Source organism: Hippopotamus amphibius, chromosome 9 (genome assembly GCF_030028045.1).
Source record: "Hippopotamus amphibius kiboko isolate mHipAmp2 chromosome 9, mHipAmp2.hap2, whole genome shotgun sequence".
Classification (NCBI taxonomy): Eukaryota; Metazoa; Chordata; class Mammalia; order Artiodactyla; family Hippopotamidae; genus Hippopotamus; species Hippopotamus amphibius.
In genome coordinates, this window is record NC_080194.1 from 3,782,465 (window position 1) to 3,807,391 (window position 24,927).

The 24,927-nt window shown below is 54.8% G+C and overlaps 1 protein-coding gene across 1 annotated transcript in view; it reads left to right on the forward strand.

The window, feature by feature from the left end:
• Positions 1–24,446, forward strand: part of ALX4 (ALX homeobox 4) — a 41,544-nt gene extending 17,098 nt beyond the window's left edge. The window contains exons 2-4 of the mRNA XM_057695342.1: positions 14,633–14,943; positions 21,534–21,662; positions 23,977–24,446. Of these exons, the coding sequence (XP_057551325.1) occupies positions 14,633–14,943; positions 21,534–21,662; positions 23,977–24,306 (770 nt within the window). The 3' untranslated portion in view covers positions 24,307–24,446. The remainder of the gene's footprint in view (positions 1–14,632; positions 14,944–21,533; positions 21,663–23,976) is intronic.
• Positions 24,447–24,927: the final 481 nt, after the last annotated feature.

Here is a 24,927-nt window from a genome sequence, read left to right on the forward strand (position 1 = left end):
CCACCCTAGGAAACATTAGGAGGTGATGTTCGAGGGTTAGATCATAAACGGGGCTTCTCGTGGTGGCCTTAAAGCTCAGGTTAGGTCAGTCCTCCGAGATGGAAACGTCTCCTGTGTCTCCCAACGGCAGGACCACGTCTGCCTGCAGCCCCTTCAAGGCAGCCTGTCTGTGTGAGAGAGACAACACATCGCTGTGTGAGAGGCTGTAGGCAGGACACCGGGCGTGGAGCTGGGCCGTCTGGGTTCACATCCCAGCGCTGCCCCTCCTAGCTGTGTGATCTGGAGCAAGTTAAGCGTCTCTGGACCTCAGTTTCCTCTTCCGTAAAATGGGGTAGAAACACAGGCCTCCTGGGGACCTGGGGAGGACCAAGTAAGACAGCAGAGGGTTGGTACTGCTCCCGCATGAGCGATTACGTGACTGTTTTTATTGTTGTCACCGGCCCTGGGGGGAAGCCCCTAAGGCCTCTCCCTTAGTAACTTAGGACCAGCTCAGTTGGGAGTTGGGGTGTCCTCTGTTGCCGTGACGTGCAGCGTGCCTTGCCAGAAGCTCTGTAGTTCCAAGTTGGAGGTCACACTCTTGCTGAGCCCTCCCCTGACCTTTTCAGCCAGAACCCACCACTCCTCCTCGCGGCCCCCGCTGTGCCCAGGATGCCCGGCTCTTGCCGTCAGGCCCCGTAACCTGTGACCACACAGCTATATGTCCATCCCTTCCATGACGAAGGGGAGGCTCTGGCGAGGTGCTTGGTGAAAGAACAAACAAGTGAACCAAGCAAGGAGCACGGTGAACAGATGCAAACCAAGTCACCAAAGAATTTGGGGCTTAAGCTGGGGGAGGGAGGGGACCTCGGGCGCGGAAGGCGGGATGAAGGCTCTAAGGGACACTGGCTGGTGGGCTTTCTTTTCTTTTTCTTCATCTGTTTTTATTGTGGTAAAATACAAGTAAAAACAAATTTTACCATCTTAACTATTTTTAAGCGTACAGTCCAGCGGTACGAAATACATTCATCATGGCGTGCGGCCATCACCGCCGTCCATCCTCGTTGCTCTTTTTATCTTGTAAAACTGAAACTCTGTCCCCATGAAACACTAACTGCACACCCCCAGGCCCCAGCCCCTGGCAACCATCGTTCTACCTTGTGTCTCTATAAACTTGGCTCCTCTAGGGACTCGTATAAATGGACTCATACGGTATTTGCCTCTTTGTGACTGGTCGTTTCACGCAGCATCATGTCCTCAAGGCTCATCTGTGTCGTAGCAGGTGTCAGAACATCCTTCCTTTTGGAGGCTGAATGATACTTCACCGTATGGATGTACCAGTTTGCTTCTCCATTCATCTGCCGACGGACACTTAGGTCTCTTCCGCATTCCAGCTATTGTCAGTGGGCTTTCTTTTTAACCCCTTCTCTTTGGATACAAGGAAACCTCACTCATTTAGACTAATTGTAGGAGAGCTGAAATTATAATAGGCTCAAACAATAAAAAGTACTTTTATTACTTTTAAGGTCCAAGAATAACGACCTCGCCTAACAAAATACTGCCTCCTACTGGCCTTAGAGTAGTATTTAGAAGAACCACATGCTTTTAATGGGGTCACCAGTTGCTTCTGTGAATGGAAGTAAGGGTTTCCATAGGGCTGGGGAAGCAAGGTTTGTTCCTAGAGTTGGCTTCTGCCTCGTGATTTTGATTTCAGTATGCGAGCCCGTTTGTAGAGGCTGTGGATGGTGCTGGTGAGGGGGAGGCGGAGAGGTTGCTAAGTAAATCCCAGTCTGGGTCCTGTTCAAGTTATGACAGATGCTGACTTCAGAACTGGGCTTCTTGGATAAAGTGGTTTCTTCCCATTTGTCTGCATACTCCTCCTTTTTAAAAGCTTTTTCTTTTGACATATTTTCAGACATCAAGAAAAGTTAAAAGCTGGACTTCCCTGGTGATCCAGTGGGCAAGACTCTGCCCTCCCAATGCAGGAGGCCCCGGGTTCGATCCCTGGTCCGGGAACTAGATCCCACATGCATGCCACAACTAAGAGTCTGCATGCTGCAACTAAGACCCGGCACAGCCAAAATAAATAAATAATACATATATATTAAAAAAAAAAAAAAAGAAAGAAAAGTTAAATGTAGAATAGAAAGGATTTCCAGATCCCTTGACACCAATTCCCCAAATCTTAATGTTTTACTATATTTGGGTTATTGCCCTCAATTTCTCTTGTATATATGTGTGTATTAATATATAGATATATATACACAGATACATATTATTTCTTTTTGAACTGTTTAAGAGTAAGTTGCAGGCATATGCCCCTTTACTCAAAATACTTTGGTATTTAGCAGAGAACGAATGCAAATTGAGACCCAGTGTCCGAAAGAGAACAAGAAAGAATTAGTTGGATGTGAGCTGGGGGATGGAGGGGACTCTGAAAACAAGGTCCCAAGAAAAGGCACTGGTCCACATTTGAGGTCTCAGATGTTCTCTGATGTTCTATCAGGACAGTTTCATCAGGGCCAGCACTGAAGGTCAGATGTGATGGGGCAGATTTAGAGGCATCAGAGAGGAGACATTTTCCTATGACTCCCACTCTTTTTCCCTTCTTCTCTGACCCTGTCTCCTGGCTTCCCCATCCCAACCCCACACAGGGTATCCACTCCAGGAAGCCCCAGAGAAAGTGCTCCTGGCTTGGGGTTCAGACCTCCGCTGTGCCTCTCACCAGTCGTGTGTTCTTAGACATGTCCTTACTCCTTCTGGCCTCAGTCTTTGGGGCTGTAAAATGGGCATATTTTACATGGTGGTTGTAAAGAGCAGCAGTGGTGGCATGACAGATGTCCTAGTACTGGGTAAAGCATGAAGCACAGCTCCTGGTCTTTAGTGAGAGCCCCGTGCTAATTCCTTTTCTTTCCTTGATCCTGGGAAGCCCCCTCCATCCTCTGGAACACAGGAAACCACAACCCCACCCCCCGCCTCAATGTTTGGGAAGAACTGACAGAGCTGTCTGAGGGTGGAGTGACGGAGGAGGGGCTGCAGCCCCGCCTCTGCTGATGCGCCCCTGGGGGAGAGCCCACAGGGGACCTGCTACCTGGAAGGCCTCCTGGGCAAAACCGGGGTGGGAGCAGCATTTGCATGGCTCACTTGTAAGTAGCTGGAGGACCAAAGATTCCCCAGGGTCTCCAAGAAGGGAGGCGACTCTGGAGAATAAGAGGAGCTCAGGTCAAGGCCTGGCACCCAGTGGCCGGTGACATTCAATGGGTTCCTTCTCTCTGAGCCTCAGTTTGCCCATCTGTAAAATGAGGGCGCTCAAGAGAGCCGCCATTTGGGAATTTTCAGGGACTGACATGAGTCAAAAATGTGAAAACCCTCAGAACCGGAGGAGGGAACAGCTCTTCAGGGAAGGGCAGGCTCCCGTCTCATCCACCGCCGTGTCCATGATGGGGCTGGGACGTCAGCAGACACATAGTAGGACTGAATAACTGCTTGTTTGGTCAACACTCCCAGGTAGGACCTGGGCCTTTAACCAAACTTGGAGGAACTTCATCTGAAGCCAGGACCCTGGGGCCATCACCTCTGGCCCTGAGGAACTTAGTTGGGACTGCAGTGCCTCCTGGTGGCCAGTGTGAGCCACTGCAGCCTTGGTCCTGCTAGATTGGGGGTGGGGGGTGCCTAGAGCCTTCATGCAGAGACCCGGGAACCTGCCCTGTGGGTGAGTGTGGCTTCCTCTAGGGGCTGCACCTCCTCCATAACCCCCTCACCTCTCCCTGGCAGGAAATCAGGCAATACTTGTTGACATGAGGATGCAGAAAATCCAAAAGATTTGCCCAGGACCGCAGCAGCGGGGGGGCACCTTTGGCCCGTCACGCCCTGCCCCGTGGCTGCTTCCTCTGAGCGCCGTCCTCCCACAAGGCCCACTCTCCCAGCTCCATGTCGCAGCCGCCCCACACAGCGGTGTGTGCCGCGGGGCCAAGGCCCCACCAGCTCTGGAGCCCAGCCCCGGGGCCCTGGGTCCCTCTCCTGTGGGAGCCCTTGTCACCCTCAGCGGGGCGTGCAGAGTTGCCCTGGTGCTACCAAAGGCAAAAGGAGCCCGGGCCCCACTCAGGACCTAGTCGTGCATCAGGGCAGCCCTGCTCTGAACAGCTCACAGTCGCGTGGGAGGCAGGACCACACACCAGTGCTTTAGAGCAGGGAATTCAGTGTTTGAGAGGTAAGCCCGGCCCCAGGGTCAAGGAGGAAGAAGGGGTCACCCTTGCATTGAACCTTGGAAACTCAGTAGAAATAATTCAGCCAAGAAGAAATACAACAAATAAAAGGTTAACTTCACTAGTAATTTTTTTTAAAATGTAAATTCAAACAAGATTTCACTTTTATGCACCACACTGGCAAAGATTTTAAAAAACAACATAATGACTGGTACTGGCCCTGAAGCAGGCGGGCATACTGAGGAAATTGGCCGTTTTCTAGAGGACGCATTTATCCGCGTTCTTAAGGTGTGACTGTGATCTAACTCAGTATGTCTAGTTCTTGGAGCTTCTTCTGAGGTAATTACCCTAAAGTATCAAGGGATTTAAGTGCAAGGATTTTCACCACAGCCCTGTTATTTCAAACAATCAGCTACCCACATGCCCAACAGTAAAGGACCGATGAAATCGAGTTTGTCCATGCTGTGAAATACTATGCAGCCATTAAAAACGATGTAGTAAAAGAATATAGAATAGGGTGGAAAGACGTACAGAACAGTGTTAGGTTAAAAAAAAACTTTAAAAGGTTTTTGTTTCCCTTTTGTGTGTGTGTGTGTGTGTCTGTTTTATAGTTTCCTTCTTTTGATTTGTCTTGATTTTTTAGATGTTTCCATATAGAACATAGATAACTATATGTAATGAGGGGGTGGAAAAAGCCACGAAATTTACAGAGGAAGATACACAGGGAGGGTGGCAGTTAGCCAGATGCATGAGAGGCAGAAGGGCGTTCCATTTAGAAAGAAGAGCACATGCAGAAATGGGGAAGCCTGAAGCCTCTCGAACAGCCTGTTGGGGACGTGAGGGCAGAAAGCAAGGTGGAGGGGTGGGGTGTAGCGAGATGTAAGTCCGTGAGGAGGACTGGGGCCAGTCCTGCCTGGGGAATCCTGAATGCCACAGTCAGTCTGACTCGTAGGGTTGGCAGATTTAGCAGAAAACTAACAACAGAACCAGGACACTACATTTAATTTGAATTTCAAATAAACAATGAATAATTTTTAGTATGTCCCATGCAAAATTTGGGACATACTTATACTTAAAAAACGACTCACTGTTCCTCTGAAATTCTAATTTAACCAAGCGCCCTGGTTTTTTTTTTTTACCTACCTCAGGTGACCTAATCGTCTTTACCGTATTCTTTTTTTTTCTTCTTCTTCAGATCTTTACTGGAGTATAATTGCTTTACAATGTTGTGCCAGTTTCCCTGTACAACAGAGTGAATCAGCTGTATTTATACATATATCCCCATATCTCCTCCCTCTTGAGCCTCCCTCCCACCCTCCCTATCCCACCCCTCTAGGTCAGCACTACGCATCCAGTCCATCTCCCCAGGGCACGCTGTATTTTATCTGACCATCCAAATGAGGGTTCTGCGAGCCAGTGAAGCGCCTTTAGACAGGCTCACACTAGATCAGATGTGTGTGTTTTAGACACTTTCTCTGGTTGTAGTTGAGGTTGGTGAGTCTGAGGGCAGAGAAACCGACGAGGTCTGAACTTAAGCCAGCGCTCTGGGAATCTCCAGTATCCAAGAGGCCTCAGAGTCGCGGAGGGCTCAGTGTGTGAGGACCGTGGCCAGTCCCCACTGCAAAAGGGGCCTTTCTCTGAAGCATCCCTACCCTTCCTCCACCTGACTCCCAGCAGCTCTCACCTCCACCTCCCAGATCACACAGCCAAGTCCAACACCTACCAGAGCAGGCATCATTCAGGATTCCAATCACTGCTTTCACATAGCATTTTAAAGTGATAAAAGCCATTCCTGTTCATGGTAGGACAAATAGAAAATTAAGTCAGACCAGAAACAAAACAAACAAAACAAAACAAAACCCAGATACCAGTATTCTTACCTCTGGAAACCTCTAGTACTTTTTAAGGACAGATACCTCACCCCTACCTCCTCTTTTTTTTTTCAAAATGAGATTTACCTAATATAACCTGAACATCTTTTCGGTACTAAAATGCTGTTCTTTCACATCAGTTTTATTCATTTTTCATCAAATGTTTACTGAACCCTTTCTACATAGCAACAACAATATTAGGCATTAAACAAAAGGGCTAAACAAAACAAGTATATTCAGATATATTCCCTGTTTTATGGAAGGGAGAGAGACAATAAACAAAGGAAAAAACAAATAAATACAAAATAATGTATGTTAAGTGCCAAGAGAGAAACAGTCTATAGAATAAAGCAAATCAGGAAGGATCTTCCAGTTATGGAAATATCATCCTTTATTTAACCAATCTCCTATTATTGGATATTTTGGTTATTTTCAGTTTTTCCCTATAATAATGCCATGATGAACTTTCTCTCTAGTTAATTTTGTGCACATCCATAATTCTGTCTTTAAATCTCTAGAAGTGGGATTTCTGAGTGAAGACATACAAATTTTTAGTTACTTAGTTTTCTTTACTATATTTAAACCCAATTTTGTATTTTCTCTATAGCTTATATATTTTTTTATTTTTAAAATAGCATGCTGTAAAATTAAAATGGGGGGGTATGATTTTATGAATTTGAACACATTCCTGTACAGAGTCATGTACTCACCATCACAACTGGGATACAGGATAGGATAGTTCTGCACACCAGCCCTTTGTGGTCCAACCGGCCCCCGCCCCCAGCCCCTGGCAACCAGCGACCTGTTCTCCATCCTGGTACTGTTACCTTCCCCAGAATGCCATGCGATGAATACTTGCAGTCATGCACTGTACACATTTTGAGACTGGCTTCTTTTACAGACCATAATGCTGTCTCTGAGAGTCATCCATGCTGTTGCTTGCATTTGCTCCTTTTATCTGTGTAGCACCCACTGCATGGCTGTTCCAGTTTGCGTCACCTGTTAAAGGACTTCTGGGTTGGTTCCAGTGTGGCACAATTATGAACAAAGCTGCTATAAACATTTGCATACAGGTTTGCCATGAAAATAAGTCTTTGTTTCTGTAGGGCAGATGCCTAGCAGTGGGATTTCTGGGTTGAGCCGTAAAAGCATCTTTAGTTGTATAATACACAGCCGCACTGCTTTCCCAGCGGTGGATGAGAGTTCCGGGTGCTCCAGGTCCTCGCTACCACTTGGTGTCATCGGGTTTTTTACCAGGGTGAGTCAAAAACTTTCCGCACTGCGGTTATATTAAAACTTGTGTAAATTCTACAGCCAGAGTGCGGATAATTTTTGACTCACCCTCGTACTTCCATCGAAATAGGAGCGTAGCCACATCTCCTGGGGGCTTTGGCTTGACTGTCCCTACTGGATAATCCGCAGTGGACAAGACATTGAACAGGTTATTATGTTTACCTGCGTGTATATCTTCTTGGGTGAAATGTCCGTTCAAATATTTCACCCATCTTTTTTTAGTTTTAACATTACTGCTAACTGAGCTCCATGCTTTATTCAGATTTCCCTAGTTTTTCCCTAATGTCCTCTTGACTGTTCCAGGACCGCGTCCAGGATACCACATCACATTTAGTCCCCATGTCTCCTGCGCCTCCTGTGGTCCGTGACAGTTTCTCAGACTTTCCTTGTTGGGAGAAGCACAGTGAGGGCTCGTGTGGGTGCCTGTGGGTGGGCAGGAGTGCCTGAGTCCCCTCGTGGGTGGCTGGCCTGAGCCCCTGTGCTTCCTCTCTACGGATCCTCCAAGGCAGGAGCACTGTCTGTCTGTCTCTCCTCAGCACACACAGATGTGCTCCGTGCATGTTTGCTGAAATGTCGCCCCCGTTACTGCTGCCCCTTTGGTGTTATTTCTTGGGCCTGGAGCTAAAACTAGGGCCATCCAAGCTGAACTCTGGGCAGAGCCCAGTGGCAGATGAGGTGGGCTGGGGACATGATCAATGGCTCACCTTTAACCTCTGCCCCCACCCCCGCATGACTGTTTGGACAGCGGTGGGTTTAGTCACTGCCCTTTAAATAGCATGAAAGGGCCTCACGCTGGCCTGTTTTGTTTAAGGCGATTGCATCGGCGCTGTGCACGCTGCCACAGGGCGTGCGAGGCCGGCTCGCCCGAGAACAGAGGGAGCGGCTTGTCCCCCACAAAGCAGATGTTTGAAGGAAAAATAGATGTAATCAAAACCATGGAGGATAAAATGACTCAAACCCCTTAGACTGACACTCCGTATGCAACTACACATACACACCAGCACACACACCAGCACACACACACACACCAGCACACACACCAGCACACACCAACACACACATACACACACACCAGCACACACACACACCAACACACACACACACCAACACACACACACACACCAGCACACACACACACACCAACACACACACCAGCACACACACACACACCAGCACACACACACACCAGCGCATACACCAGCACACACACACGCACACACACACACACACACACCAGCACACACACACACACCAGCGCGCACACACACCAGCACACACACCAGCACACACACACACACCAGCACACAAACCAACACACACACACACCAGCGCACACACACACATACACACACACCAGCACACCCACACACATCAGCACACACCAGCACACACATCAGCACACACACACCAGCACACACACATCAGCACACACACACACACCAGCACACACACACACCAGCACACACACACACACCAGCACACACACACCAGCACATACACCAGCACACACACACACACACCAGCACACACACACACACCAACACACACACACCAACACACACACACACACCAGCACACACACACCAGCGCACACACACACCAGCACACACACACACCAGCACACAAACCAACACACACACACACCAGCGCACACACACACATACACACACACCAGCACACCCACACACATCAGCACACACACACACACAGCACACACCAGCACACACACACCAGCACACACACACACACCAGCACACACATCAGCACACACACACACCAGCACACACACACACACACCAACACACACACACCAGTACACACACACACACCAGCACACACACACACCAGCGCACACACACACACCAGCACACACACACAGCACACACCAGCACACGCACACCAGCACATAAACCAGCACACACACACACACACCAGCACACACGTCCCGCTCGTGTGCCTGCCCTTGACCCCACAAGCCTGCACGCTGCACAGACCTGTCCGCAGGCAAGCACACGCATGTCCCCACACCCATTCACAACTGCAGGCTTGGTCCCCGTGCCCAGGGATGCACATCCGTGCACACGGAAGGGACACACGCAGAGGCCGCCAGCACCCTCTCCCCAAGTGGCTTCCGAAGCTCATTCTCCTTAAATCACAGCCATAAAAAAAATTCTCTTGAAATCACAGTCATGAAAAAAAAATTATGGTCACCTTTGGAAATCTTTCAAGGCCTTTCCTGTCAAAAAAAAGTTAGACTAGAATAGAGCGATGCTCTCCGGTTGACCTGGGGTGAGTGGGTAGAGGTCAAGGGAATGAAGAAAGTTTTCCCACGTCTTGTATTTCTTGAAATCCAACAGCCAGGCCGTCGGGCTCCCAGCGCAGACCGGGCGGCTCCCAGAGGCGGCCAGGCCTCCTCCGCAGGAGAGTTCAGGCAGAGACCCAAGGGCCCTCTGTGGCCCCTGATGGAGAAAATACCCTCGACTCAAACGCCTCCCCGTTCATCAGAAGCGGTCCTGGAAGTCTGTGCCTGGGGTTGTTTGAAGGGCGCGCGTCCCTGCCTCGGGGAGCACACTGCTTGATCCCTCTGGGTAGCCTGGGATTTATTTCCAGATCAAGACATCCCGGGGGAAGCTGCGGTTTGCAGTTACGCTGTCTGGGGCGCCACAGCCTGGGACGAAGCCCGCCCAGGGATGCCTCCCCACGCTGGGCGGGGCGTCAGCATAGCACCAGGCCGGAGTCCCGGGGGGCTGCTCCAGGGAGAATGGGGGGCAGCCAGCCAGCCAGGCAGGTGGCCTGGGCGGGACAAGGCTCCGTGGCTGCTCAGCCTCACGCCAGCGCCGGATGCCACTGGGCCTCAAGATGGGCCCAGCAGTGGGGCGAGCTGGGAGTTGCCAGTGGCCTTTTCTCTCTGCCAGTACGGCAGCACGATGGATGTGGAGCTGGTTCCCGGTAGATGCTGGACTGGGCTTCCAGGACATTTCAACTCCAGAGCCCCCTCCGTGAAGCCCATCTCGGTGCTTCTCCTTCTGCCTCCCTGACCTCCCACCCCCAACCCCGTTTCCCTCTTGCTCGTTGCATGGAAACATCCTTCTGTGTCTGCCTACTCTTTCTTCTCTCTTTCCTTCTGTCCTTCTTCTTTCTGTCCGTCGTCTTTCCCCCTCTCGCTTGGTGATCTTGCCTCCTCCCCCTGTCTCAGCTGTCAGCCTTGGATGGAGACTTTAGTCACTGCATGCCTGTTTTTAATATATTCTCGCCACCTTTCTCCTCATTACCTATGAAGATGCATTCATTCAACAAACATCTCTGCACATACCCTATGGGTATCGGCACGCAGTAGATGCACAGAGGTCGCTGGACAGGGTGAGAGCTCAGTAATGTTTGCTTGTTAGATATTGTTCATTGATTCCTCAGTAACCTCTTCCCACCTGTCTGCTGCCTGCCCCATCCTGGGCTCGGCAGGGACAAATGACATGAGGTCTCAGCCGTCGGGGAACTGATTCTCTAGGAGGAGCCAGACATTTGGGGTTTGCTGATATACTAATCCAGAAACACAGGTAGTAATTGGATGGAGGGGTCTGTATGATTGCCCCCGTCTGGGAGGGCTTCCTGAAGGAGCTGGTGCTTGACTGGACCTTGGAGGTCAGCTGGAAAAAAGGGATATTCCAGGCAGGTGGACAGAGGTGGGGGTGAGGGAGACCAAGGAGTTTCCTTTGTTGCAGGCCCCCTGTGTTCAGCGGCCGTCTTGTTGAGGAGGGGCTTACAGAGCGAGCCAGATCCTGAGTGGCACCAGGCCTCGGGCCACGATACCAAGCCTGCACCCAGCCCCTCTGGCTCATCTAGTTGGAGAGAGATCTGCTGGCTTTGCCCAGAGCACAGCACCACCACCACCCATCCCATCCCTGGCACCCACCTGTCTCAAGCAGGCCCGTTAAACACGGGGCCTCCTGCAGAACAGCAGTGGGAATTGTAATTATTTATTCTGGAGGATGGAAGACTTGGAGGCGTGGCAGCCGTCTCCAGATGTCTGCAGGGCTGGCTTGGGAAAGGCCCCTGGAAGTTTTGAACCAGGACCAATGAGCCAGACCCTACAGGAGACAAACATGGGCTGGATATAAAGACAGATGGTCCAGCTGTCCTGGGAGCAGTGAGCAGTCTTGTCGCCAAAGTCTGGATGACAGCACTTGGTGGAGATAATGTAGGGTGACAAGGAGGTAGAATTTGATGCCCCCAAGTCTGAAATCTCTGCACTGAGTACCTGAGAGGGCCTTCCTTGGCTTGTCATTCTGACCAGTTGGATCAGAACCTTGGGGAATTTTCCTTTGTTGCCTAAATTAGGGGTCTAGCCACAGAATTTATAGCAAGATGGTCAGTAATCAAGATGGAGATTTGGAAGGTTTCTTCCCTCTTTGAGGACCAGAGAAGCCTCAGTTTCGCCAGAATTCCTTCCATCTCTAAGTCTTTCCTTAGACTTAGCTGACCTGGACAGACATGGCCCTATCTCCCCACTCCAGATCCCAAGGGGAAAGTCCCACTGGTCCCTAAGGCGGGAGGGCTACTTAGTCCAGCAGGCCAAGGCCATGACACCACCCCGCCTGCTCTCCCCAGGCAAATGGGCCATACCTGCTCCCATTTGCACATGAGGCTCTGGGGCAGAAAAGGCATCATCTGAAGTCATAGGCAGACTTTGGAAGAGCCAGGACTGAGAACAGGTCTCCCAACTCTTGGTCTGGTGGTCTTTGCACACACCATGCTGTCTCCGCCCTCCTACCCCACTCGCCCCCTCTCGGTGGGTGGCTGGAGGTGGGGAAACCGGATTCTTACTCCTCTTCTTGGAAGACGGGACATTCTGCCGCCTCCCCCGAGCTGGGCCACATCCGCACTCGCTCATCCTCAGGGGCTGGTCCTTCTGCCCACAGGATGCGCAGACCAGGGCTTTCGGTTATGTGAAGCCTCTGAATTCCTCCTGGCCCTACCTCTCTCCCCAGGAAAGGCCCTGAGACCATGGGGTAGGAGTAGAGGACCGACCAAGGGCTGAGAGGCTGCACTCTGCCGCGATTAGGGCACATTTCCCGCCGTCTCTGGCCTCAGCTTCCCCTGACTTAACGTGAGGAGTTTGGTCCCTACCAACCCTTGCTTTTTATAACATGGAGTTTCCCCTGCAGGGCCCCGCCCCTGTTGCTGTGTGGGGTGGGCCTGATCCCAGGCTGAATGTCAGCGGGTGTGGTGAGGGTCTTGGGATGGGGCCTGGGGAGCCGTGCTAGGGCAGAGGGGCAGGGGCTGCCCCACCCCCACCCCAGCCTGGCCTCCAGGAAGTTGCATAACAGAGATGTTTATTTTTGGTGAGGCTGGGTGGGATTTCTTCTCCTTAAAAAAACCCAAAACATGAAACTTATTTGTCTGCCAGGAAGATAAATATCTTTGCTGAAAGCTCTTGGCCCGGCTGCCAGCTGCAGTTTGCGTGGTGCTGTCGCTGAAGCCGTGGCGGTCTGCGTGTGTCTGGGCTCACACGGGTGCCACACTTGATGCCTGAGGGCCGGCCGCCCACCCTGCTGGCATCGATGCTGCCCGCGGCCCTCAGGGACGGCCTCCCGAAGCTGTGTCCGGGCCCCCTCTGGGTATTCACCTCCACCCCACTTTCCTCAGTGCCTTGGAGAGGGAGGTGAGAAGGACAGAGGCGACATGTCCCTCTCAGCGTCCCCAGATTTAAAAGAGCCCCCTGGGTACATAGAAGGCCAGGGGCGAGAGCCAATCTGAAGCTTCGGCCCCGGACCTGGACAGAGTCCAGAGGCCTGGGCTAGAGGCATCATCCTGACACGGAGCGCCCGCTGCTCGGATCTCTTCCCGGAAGAGGAGACCGAGGGTCAGAGTGGTGGGTGCTCACACGGACCACAGATGCTTGTCATGGTCAGAGCTGGCACGTGTGAAAGGTTTCAAATGCTCCCCACACACTTCTTATTAATCCTGTATGTTATGTCACTCTGCGAGAGTCGCAGTCAGTGGAATTTGGCCCAGAGAGGGGCTCACACCCCTGTCTCTAGACACCAATCAAGCAGCCTTCCCACAGCCTCTGCACACGCTCCCGCACTCAGGAGCTCCAGGGAGGGCCTGCCTGCGTGGGGGACTTCTCCAGGGTCAGAATCTTCTGCTGCTCACGAGTCCAGAACCAGAACTGGGAATAACTTAGCTATACAGGCAGAAGGCTGCATCGCGGGCACCGTGCTGAGTGCTTTTCGTGTCAGCCTTTTTCATCCCGCAACTCTCCTGTGCGGCGGATCCTGCAGGTATCTGCCTCCTCATTTTAGAGAGGGGGAAACTGAGGCACGAAGAGGTTAGGTGAACGGTCCAAAGCACACAGCTGGGATTCAGACCCTGGTGCCAGTTCCAGAGCCTGTGCTGTAACCTCTGCCCGGAGGCGCGTGTGTGCCCAGGGTGCTCACTGGACTATCTGGACGTGGACAAGCTCCTCCCCGCCCCACCCTCCCACCCTGGCCTCCATCTCCTTGCCCTTGACCTGCATGGGCTAATGGGTCCTTCCCAGCTCTGAGCATCCAGGAATCAGCTGGCAGAGCCCCGTTTTGTTAGACAGCGGCGGCTGTGGGCCTGGGCCACGAGCTTTGTGTAAATCTGCTGGGGTCCCCGTGTCTGCATTCTGGGTGCGTCGGGGGAGGTGCCCCACTTCGTTAGTAGACACAGCCCCCACCCGGAGGGGCAGGACTCCGCTGGGACAATAGGTGAGACCACCGTGGAAGGTGAGGGGATGGGACCCTCAGCACCGGATTCTTGGGTAGAGCCTGCACAGCCTCTGCTGAACCCCAAGCAGGACCAGGCCAGGAGAGGAAGGGCCTTCCCTCCTCACCCCAAGCCCAGGTGGGCCAGACATGGCTGCTGACTGAGTTTCCCTCCCACTCTGGGCGTCCGAGGCGCTGAGTCAGCATCCTCGACGCCCAAAGAAGTTCTGGCAGAGAAAGTCCTTCTAGAAGGAGGAGCCCAGGGGCCGTGGGGTGGAGGTTCCGTGTCACAGAGGTCAGGCTGGCTGACCCAGAGTCACGGAACATTGGTGCTGAAAGGCACGCATGCTGAGACGATGGCAGAGAGGCTCAGAGAGGGAAGGAGACTCACCCAAGGTCACACAGCATGTTCATGGCAAGCCAGGATTAGAACCCGGGCCTCTGCACCTCACATCCAATACTCCCCGACCGGGAAAGGCGGGGGATGGCTCCCCCGTCCCTCCCTCCTCTCCTGCTTGGTTCAGCCATTGGTTTTTGCCCTTGTTTCCTCCCCCTTCAGCCAAAGAGAGCTCCCTGGGTGAGCCAGAGCTGCCACCCGACTCTGACACCGTGGGGATGGACAGCAGCTACCTCAGTGTGAAGGAGGCTGGGGCAAAGGGAGCCCAGGAGCGGGCCAGTGCCGACCTCCCCAGCCCGCTGGAGAAGGCCGACTCCGAGAGCAACAAGGGCAAGAAGCGGCGGAACCGGACCACCTTCACCAGCTACCAGCTGGAGGAGCTGGAGAAGGTCTTCCAGAAGACGCACTACCCCGACGTGTACGCACGGGAGCAGCTGGCCATGAGGACCGACCTCACCGAGGCCCGCGTGCAGGTCAGTGAGGGCGCCGGGGCGGGAGTGGGAAGGCAGGGCCGGCCCTTGGGCTGGTGGCCGGAGCTGGGACGGCCTGACTGTCCCCAGTCACACCAGGGCTTTCTTCATCTCGGTCCCAGGCGCCCGCCCCTTGCTCCCCTGCTCCAACCAGAGCAAGTCTGCTTTTATTCACTTTACCATCTGGCTTCTTGCTCTGGTTAGAGCCTGGGCAGGGCTCCTAGTGGAGGGGCCTGTTAGCTGTGCTTCTGAGTTCTATGTGGTGTGTGAGTCCAGGCCCTCTCACGAAGGAGATGGTGACTGGTCTCTGCTCTGGAAGGCCTATCTCTTAGAAACGAAACAGGATGAACTTAAAGACATCCGTAGCGGCCCAGTGGGCAGAAACAGAGACAATCCAGCTCTTCTTTTTGCCCAGGATGGCTGCCTCCTCCTCCGTCTTTCAGGTTCCAACTCAATGTGCCTCCTCTGAGAAGTCTTCCTGATTGCGTGGCTAAAGCAGTAGCCCCCTGCCATCACCCAACCACCAAAACAATCAATCCAGCACAACCCAACACAGCCCCACACAACCCAACACAACCCAGCACAACCGAAATCCATACAGCTCAACTCAACAGAACCCATTGCAGCTCAGTACAACCCAATAGAATCCAACCCAACACAACACAGCTCAACACAGCCCAGCAGAGCCCAACACAACACAACATAACCTAAACCAACACAGCGCAATCCAGCACAGTTCAATACAACCCAACAGAACCCAACGCAGCTAAACACGACCCAACAGAATCCACATAACCCAACCCAACACAACAAAACCCAGCGCAGCTCAACCCAACTCAACACAGCTCAACACAACCCAACACAGCTCAACACAGCACAGCTCAACACAGCTCACCACAACAGCAGAACCCACAAAACCCAACCCAACACAACAAAATCCAACACAGCTCAACATAACCCAGTACAACTCAACACAACACAATAGAACCCCATACAGCTCAACCCAACACAACACAGTTCAACCCAAACTAACACAACACAACACAAGCAAACCAGGTCACCTTTTAGCACATTGTCCTATTTTATCTTTTTTATAGAATTTATGACTGGCTTAAGTTATTTTATCTGTTTGTCTCCTCTCATTAGAACGTGAGCCCCTTGAGGGCAGGTACTGTCTGATTGTTCATCACCGTCCTTACCAATCAGAGAAGGCCAAACTCAGAGCAACAAAGGCAAAAAATAAAGATATGTGGACCAACTGACCTCCTTTGACCATAGAGGTGTGTCTCCTCTCCCTGCATGAAATTATGGCAGAGAAAAAACCAGAGGGGAAGCAATGCCCTCTCGGTACCAAAAACACAGGCAACAAGATCCGTGCACTAAAGCTCGAGCTTCAGTGTAACACAAAATAAATGTCATGTTCAGCCTGCTTTTCCAACCCAGAGCACGTTAGAATAGCAAATCAGGTGTTGGTGGATAGCAGTTTTCCCCCTCCTGTGGGCTACAGAAATCAACAGCTTGAGAGCAAAGAGAATTTATTTAAAAAAAAAAAAAAAAAGCAACTCAGATCAGCTCAGCACAGCTCAGCTCAGGTCCTTTCAGTGCCAGGACAAAGAGCCCTGTTACTCAGCAGACCCTAAGGGTGCCCCCTGTTAAATGGTTCACTAAAGAATCTTCAGCAGTGTTTCTAAGAAGTCAATGAAAGTTTCATCAATCTCAGTCATGCTCTGTTTAACAAGGCAGAGGCACTTGTAATACGGTCCAGAATCATTTTTATCTGAAATGGCTAATGTGGGGTACTTCCCTGGCGGTCCAGTGGTGGAGACTCCGCACTTCCACTGCAGGGGGTGCTGGTGTGATCCCTGGCCAGGGAACTAAGTTCTCGCAGGCTGCATGGTGCGGCCAAAAAATTAAAAAATAATAATAATAAAATAAAGTAAAATAAAATAAAATCTCAACTACAAAAAGGGACTGGTAGTTTTCAGTGAATACACACCCATCCAGAAACGGCAGGTACCCCAGGCGATTCCGAACAGGCAGGTCGTTTATCGCTAAATTCCCAAAAGCAAGCTTCCTGACTTATTCATCTCCAGCTCGCAGTGAGTGTTTGGGGAAGGCAGGCAGCTCATCTGAGGCTTCACTGTGATTCCAGAAACCTTCTCACACCCACTGTCTCACCTGAATCATGCAACTTCCGGCACCTCAGAGTCTGGACAGGAACCCCAGCGTCTGGCCTCAGTTCAGCCAGTGGATTTGGGAGGAGTTAAAGGAGTAGGTGGAGAGGGGGTGGCCGTTACGGGGCATTCTTGTAGGTGCTGTGTTGGTGTGAAGCAAACTGTCCATTTTCTGTGCAGTACACGTGTGTGTGCACGTGTGTGTCCCTAACAAACGGACGGGAGTGCCCAGGAGTAAAGTTCACTTAGTATCAAAAGAAGGATGAGCCTTCTCGTACAACACATGGAAATGACACTGGGGTATGTTTAGCACTTTTCAGGCACCAGAATACAGTTAAAATGGAGTGGTCTTGGGCTTCCTAGGTGGCGCAGTGGTTGAGAATCCGCCTGCCAATGCAGAGGACACGGGTTCGATCCCCGCTCCAGGAAGATCCCACATGCCACGGAGCAACTAAGCCCGTGCGCCAAAAAAAAAAAAAAAAAATGGAGCGGTCTTTCTACACACACACACACACACACACTCACACACACACACACTCACACGCAAACATACATTTATGCCTACTTCCAAAAAGGAGATGGGGCAGCTTACCATTAAAGATTTATTATTTTCATCTAAGAACATGAACAACGTCATGAAACGGGAAGGTAATTTTGTCAAAGAAATAGACTAACGATCATATTTGCCAGTGAGCGCACATGTCAATGCTGAGCTTCCCAGCAGCCAAGGCAGAAAAGGAAACCCTGATGTGTTGCATATCTTATCTAAGGCGAGGGCCATAGCATTATAGAATGCTAGTGCTGGAAAGGGTCACCTGGTCCTCTCATATGATATCAAGGAAGAAGAGGCCCAGGGGCAGGAAGTGATCACCTGTCAGGAAAGGTGATTCGGTGGCAGTGGCGAGGATAGGATGTGGGGCCCTGAGTTCCAGCCCAGTGCTTCTTTCACTGCAGTTTGCTGTAGCAGGACACATGCCAGATTGTTCTGAGATTTTTCTTTGTAGAAAGGCAACAGGGTGGGTGGGATCATCATGGGTGTCAGACCTCTGGGTTGAGCCTGGCAGTGCCCTGGGGGTGGGGAGAGTAGGGAGGAGCCCCCCGCTTTTCTCTGCTGCGTCTGTTTGGGGCCCACACTCAGCGGGTGGGAAGCCAGGTGCCTGGTGTGGAGCGGCGGTGGGGACAGGGAGGGGGTGGTGGGGTCCCCAAGGTGGACCTTTCCTGGGAAGAAACCTGGGGTTTGGCCCTGCTCCAGGGGGCTGCAGGGGCCTCTCTCTGCTGTCTGGGATTCCAGTCTCCGCAGCTGGTGTCTGAAGACAATAAGACAGGGGCCTCCCTGCCCTGGGCCACCCTGCCCTGGCCCCAGATGGGCTGCGGTTAGCGAGGCCTCCGCCAAGACGGTTGGTTCCCTGGGGAGAGGACTTTGCTGAGCGGGCCCAGGCTGGGGTGGTCTGGGAGTGGGGAGGTCCTGGGCTGTGACACATAGAATGGAAGGCCGGGACCTTGCAGTCCCAGGCCTAGGTCCACAAACCCTGAGGCACAGAGCCTCTAAGAGGGCAGCTGTCAGAGCCCTGGGCTCCCAAGAGTCAGAAATGGGAGGATGCTTTGAGTCTCAAGGCCCTTGAGTGTGAGCACAGAAGGGCCCGTAAGGACACCCCTGCCACCACCCAATTTAGGCAAGAGGAGATTGAAGACCAGGAGGCTGACTTAGGTTAAGCCTTTACCTGGGCAGAAAGGCTCCAGCCTTGTGTGCAGGGTAAGGCCCAGGGAGGAAGGGCCCGGCGCAGGGGGTGGCAGTGGGCAGTTCTGCTCCCCACAGCCGTGCGCCCCCCACCGTCTCCATCTTCAGCCCTCAAATAAATCCCTCAGCCTGACCCTCTTACACTCCCTCCACAAGACAGTGCTGTCTCAGTGCCTCTCCCCCGCCGCTCATCTGTCTTCCAAGATAACCCCGGTCTCCCCTCTCCCCCGCCTCCCCCCACCCCGCATTCCATCTGCCCCCATTCTGCTCCTCCCCTCAATCCCAGGCCCCTTTGGCAGGACACTGGCTGCCTCCTTCCCCATCCGTGTCCCTCCCAGCCCATCCCGAGCCTGCGGGTCACCTCCACCAGCACCTCTGGACCCCAGCCTTCCCACCACAGACCCGAGTCCACAGAGACTCAGCAGAAACCCCGCAGAGGTGGACACGTCACCCTTTCCTAGCCTTCTCCCCGGCCTCAAAGAGAGAAAGCAGCCATACATCTTACATCTAGATGCCTCCAGTGGGCTTCTCCCCTCCCCCTGGCCTCCCCCCCCAGAAAACCCTGGGAGGCTGAGGAAGGAGCGGAAAGACTGAGCTAAGCCTGCAGGAAATTAAACATGAAATGAAAACAAGCGCCTCTGATTCCTTCTCTCATCCTGCCCCCAGCCCCCCATTCCAGGCCACTGATAAAGGGGGATCCCGTTTCAGCCGCGCAGAGAGGAGACCCGATCCGCCCTTGGCTCCCAGTGGGCGGCCGGGGCCCAGACCCCGGGAGCCCCGGGAGGAAAGGGGGCCCCAGGAGGCTCTGGGGCAGGGACGGAGACCCCAGCCCAGGAGAGGGCCAGCTCCAGAGGGGGGTCACCGGAGAGCATTTCTCCTGCACCAGGGTCAAGCCAGGAAACAAAAGGATGCTGAAAGAAACGCCAGCAGCGGGGGTGTGTGTGTGTGTGTGTGTGTGTGTGTGTGTGTGTGTGTGTGTCACTCATGCTTTCATACTGGGACAAAGTGCAGCCTCGCCCTCCCCCCTCCCCCCACCCTCCCCACACTAACATGAGCCACACATACCCCTTCTTTTTTGACCTCTTTCTTCTGGCAAAAGACAGCAAGAAAGGTCGGGAGCTATAAATAAACAAGTGTGAAGTACTCTAGAAACGCCCTGTCAGCATTTCCCATCAGGCTCGCCTGCTGCTCTCGGAGGCATCCCCTCTGTGAAGAGGTCAGCACAGATATTGGTCCCATTTTCCAGATGTGGAAACTGAGGCCAGTGGTAACGCCAGGCACTCCAGTGGGCACCCGTGGGCTGAGCAGCCTCCGTGCTGTCCCATGGCAGGCCGTCCATGGGGAGGCCCAACTCCCTCTCCTCTGAGGAGGAGGTTCTGTGCTCTCCGCGAGGCTGCCAGCGATGTGCTCTTTGGGATGTGCCCACCTGCACCCGAGTCAGAGGGTAGGTGCACATCAAACCGCCAGGAATCTCCCTCCAGGGAGCTCCGGGGGCTGCCTTTGACTCAGCCTGAAGCCATTTCTGGCCTGGAAGCTGAGCCCTGCTCCCTCGCCCTCTGCCATCCTCCCCTGTCCCCAGCACCCCTCCCCAGACCCCAAGTCACTGGCTGGGGTGACAGATGCCAAGGCGAGCTCTTGCCTGCGAGCCTTGGGAAAGGTCTCAGCCTGCCAGAAATGCTCCTGGAAAAGGAAAAGGACCCAGCCCACCACCACCACCGCTGCTAAAGACCCCGGCTCCCACAGCTGACTCCGAGACCACCCTCCCCATCAAGTGCCCAGTCACGTCAACACCCCACCCCCGTGCTCAGTGATGGGCGGGCCTCCCCCGCACCAGACCCGAGGTTTTGCAGCAGCTGGCCTCTCTTCATGGCGCCGTGGCGACCCCCTCCACCTGGCATTCGAGCTCCCCCCCCCCAAATCTGGCTCCCGTCTCCGTGGTCCTTTCCCTCCCATCACTCCCCCAACTGGCAGCGTGGCCCCCTGAGGTCTCCTGAGTGTGCCCTAAACTCAGCCTGGACTTCTGTCCCTCCAGCAGCACGTGGCGCCCAGCCCCAGCTCTCCCTCCACGAGGCCGACCCTGACTGCCCCTGGAGCCCGGGGGGAATCTTTAACCCGGGGATTCTGAGCTGGGAGACTGTTTCCAGCAAAAGGCTGCAGAGAGGATTCCGGAAGTGGGAATCCTGAATCCGAGCCAAGAGGTCCCAGGAAGCCAAGGCCTTTGGGAGAACGCTGGCAGACCGCATGTGTGTGATGGTCTAGGAGAATGATTTTCCGGTGGAGCCTTCATAGCGCTTACCAGATTCTCCCCAGGAGTCTGTGGCCCCAGTGGGTCGGGCCACCCCGTGTTGGGGTTGGTTAGATGACCACTAAGGTGACTAGTGGCGTGTTTTGTGTGTGTGTGTGTGACACTTGCCTGCTCTAGATTCTGAAGCTTAGAAGAACGAAGCTACTGGCCCAAGATCACGTCCACAGCTAGGGGGTATAAACTGCCTTCCAGGCTCTTAGTGTCCGCCATTCTAGATGGTAAGCTTTTGAGGATAAAGACCGAGGCGGGTACTTTATGAGTGTAGGCCTCGCCCCTACACTGCAGCTGATGGGGCTCGAGGGAAAGTCTGGCACTGCCCAAAGGGGCAGCCCCCAGCTCCGGGGCTGACCCTGGCGACAACGCCTCTGTCCTGTAGGTCTGGTTCCAGAACCGGAGGGCCAAGTGGAGGAAGAGGGAGCGTTTTGGGCAGATGCAGCAGGTTCGAACCCACTTCTCCACGGCCTACGAGTTACCCCTCCTCACCCGAGCAGAGAACTACGCCCAGGTAAGTCCCTGACCCCAGCTGCCTGCTCTGGCCCTCAGCCCCCTGGTTTCTGAGAAGGGGCACCTTCCCCAGAGAGAGGACTCAGGGCTCCAAGTTGCCCTCCGGGCCCGTTCCGGGTATGTGCCTGTTTCTCTGGAACGTGGGAGGCCCAGAGCGCTTTCTGCCAAATGTAAGCGTTGACCCAGCCTTGGCTAGACTTTAGGAAAGGGAAATTTGGGGTGATGAGAATGGCTTTTTCTTCTGCCACTTTGGCCACTTTTGCTACGTGCATGAGAACTGAGGAACGCTGAAGGCCAGGGGGCCTCCAGGCCACCAGGAGCCACTCAGAGTGTTTCCTGGGAGAGGGGGTCCTGAAGTCTGGAGGCCTGGAGGCCAGGCTGGAATGAACATGGAATTCTGAGACCCAGGACTTAGGCTGTCACCCCAGCTCCAGCGCTTTCCCACTTCAGGCAAGTCATAAGCTCTCTGAGCCTCAGTTTCTTCACCTGGGCATTATAAAAGCACCTGCCTCAACCCCTTTGCGAGGTTGTTGGAAGGTCTAAATTAGATTGTGCAAAAGTGCGTTGTGAATTATATGGCTTCAGACAGGAGCATCTTCCTCCATGGGTGTCCGTCTGTCCCCCCCTTCTGGTGGCATTTGAGTCCTCAGTGGGATGCAAAGGAACGAGACGTCATGCGAGTAATGTCAGGCAGCCAGGACACTCGGAGGGATGCATTTTTGGCCACGTGCACTCCTTGCATCCCTCAACCTGTCCGGCAGAGGCGGCCAATTCCTCCTCCTCAGGCTGTGGCGTGGCCTGCACCTTCAGCTCCAAGCCCGGCCCCGCCCAGCAGTGAGCCAGACCCCCGGCCTTCCTAAGTCTGCTTCACCTCTCACGGTCCCGGGACCAGGGTAGCCCACGGTCCCCACAGGACCCGCTCTGCCCCTCCCCTCCCAGGAGTCACATGGACGGGGTCAGGCCCGGGGGTGAGGCTGGGGAAGGGGGGTGTCTCATACATGCACCATCTGCATCCCATTCTGTCGTCCGCGTCTCCTCTCTGCTCCCAAGCCAGCCTCTCCCTGGGCCCTGGAGGATGGACCTCCAGCCGCGACTCCAGGGCCTTGGTGGCTGCTGCCTGAGCTCACACCCTGTTCATCCCTCTCGTGTCAGTGCCCCACGTCACACGCCCCAGACCTCCTGAGAGAGGGGGAGAGGGAAAGCCCACCCGTGGCCCATCACCCGAACCTTCGAGCAGTTCTCGGCGTCCCTGCAGTCCCCGTGGGATCCGGGGGCACCGTCTCCTCCTCACTCCTTTAAATGCCTTCCCTGAAGGCGCTCCAAACCCTGGGGGGTAGGGGGGTCGTGGGGGAGCAAACTGGCAGAAGCGGCTGCGCGGCTACTGAGAAGGCCGTTCGCGAGGCTGAGAGGTGCACCTCTCCTCCTCAGGGCTCATCCTGCTCCCCTGCCCCCCTCCCCGGATGCCTGGAGTGATGTATGTTTAGCTAAGTCCCCAGCTCTACCTCCCCATAACTGCTGGGGGGAAAATGGGGTCCAGAGGTGGAAGCTGGGGAGGGGACGGGATTACAGCTGCACAGATAGAAGATAAAATGTGCAACCCGACCCCCACCCACACCCACACATCTTCCACACACCCCTCGCCTCGCTCCACCCCCGTCCCGGCTCCAGCCGTCCACTCCCCGCCTGCCGAGGCAGCCCTTTCAGGCCCTGAGTTGCTTCTGAAGCCTCAAGGGCGCCAGCCCTGGGAACCTCCCCCACTGACCTTGGCTTTCGAGAGTGTTCAGGCCCCCACTGTCCACGCCACCCTCTCCACACCACAACCTGCAAGGCCAGAGCCCGTGTTCCCAACGCCGCAGCGCTCTGAGCTCGTGTCAGCTCCCGTTTATCAAGTGCCTAGGAGGTGCCAGGCCTGGGGAGGAGCCAGAGGTGAGCGAGACAGTCTCTGGCCTTAAGGCGGTCCGCGGATGGAGAGACGAAGCCGGCCTCTGGGCCTCCGGTCAGGGGCTCCCGCAGCTGGGGAGCTGTTCCCGCAGGACAGCGCGTTCACTGGACGCCTGATGAAATTTCAAGTTCAGTCCTTAAAACGGAGTTTCTGTCTCCCGCTCACCTGGCCCGGGGCACAGCCCAGAGGCTGCCAGGGGGCTGGGCGGCCGCTTACGGTTTTGAGAGGCTCCCACGTGAACCCTCAAGAATGGTTCCATCGTCAGGATGGGCTCGTGGTGCGGAGAGGTCATCCGTGGGGGACGGGAGAGCCCCCCGTGTCCTCCCCCCGCCGGCCCCAGCCCGCCTGTGACATCTCTCCCTCCCTCTCCCAGATTCAGAACCCGTCCTGGATCGGCAACAACGGGGCTGCCTCCCCCGTGCCAGCGTGCGTGGTCCCCTGCGACCCGGTGCCCGCCTGCATGTCCCCTCACGCCCACCCGCCCGGCTCCGGGGCCGGCGGCGTCACCGACTTCCTGAGCGTCTCCGGGGCCGGCAGTCACGTGGGCCAGACGCACATGGGCAGCCTGTTTGGCGCCGCGGGCCTCAGCCCCGGCCTCAACGGCTACGAGCTCAACGGCGAGCCCGACCGCAAGACGTCGAGCATCGCGGCCCTCCGCATGAAGGCCAAGGAGCACAGCGCGGCCATCTCCTGGGCCACGTGACAGGGCCCCTCCCGTCCCCGCCCCGCGCCGCCCCCACCTCAGGGCGCCGGCCGCGCCCCTGCTCCCCAGGCCCCCAGCCCCCCGCTCGCCTTTCCTGCCGGACCCCGGCCCGGGCCGGCGGCCGGACCCGCAGCACTTTCCGCCGCCCCACGCCTGAGGCCCTGTGGACGGCGGGGGGCAGCCGGCCCCGAGGCGCAGCCCCTGCTCCCGGCCGGAGGCAGCGTGCAGGAGGCCAGGCGGCCGAGGTTCGCGGCTCTGCGTCTGTCACAAGCGGAGGGCCCTCTCTCTCCACCCCCACTCCTCTGCCCTGCCCGGTTTGACCGTCGCGTCGGGCATAGGTTCCCATCCAGACCCAGCAGTGGCTACGGTGCCGTGCTCCCCTCTGCGGTGCGGTCCCCTGGTCACCAGGCCGGTGACGGTGTCTGAAGAGCAGGCTGTCCCTGCAGAGCCGGCCTCGGCCTGCCCATCTCCTTCTCTCCCGAAAAGCCCCGGAATCCAACCTCCTGGCCCCAAGGCGCACGCCTTGCCTTCACCCTGGATGGCGGGGAGTCCCCATCCTGCTGTCCCCGTGCCGGGCCCCCCCGGGGGGATTGGGCAGAGACGGGAGCTGGAGCTGAAGGG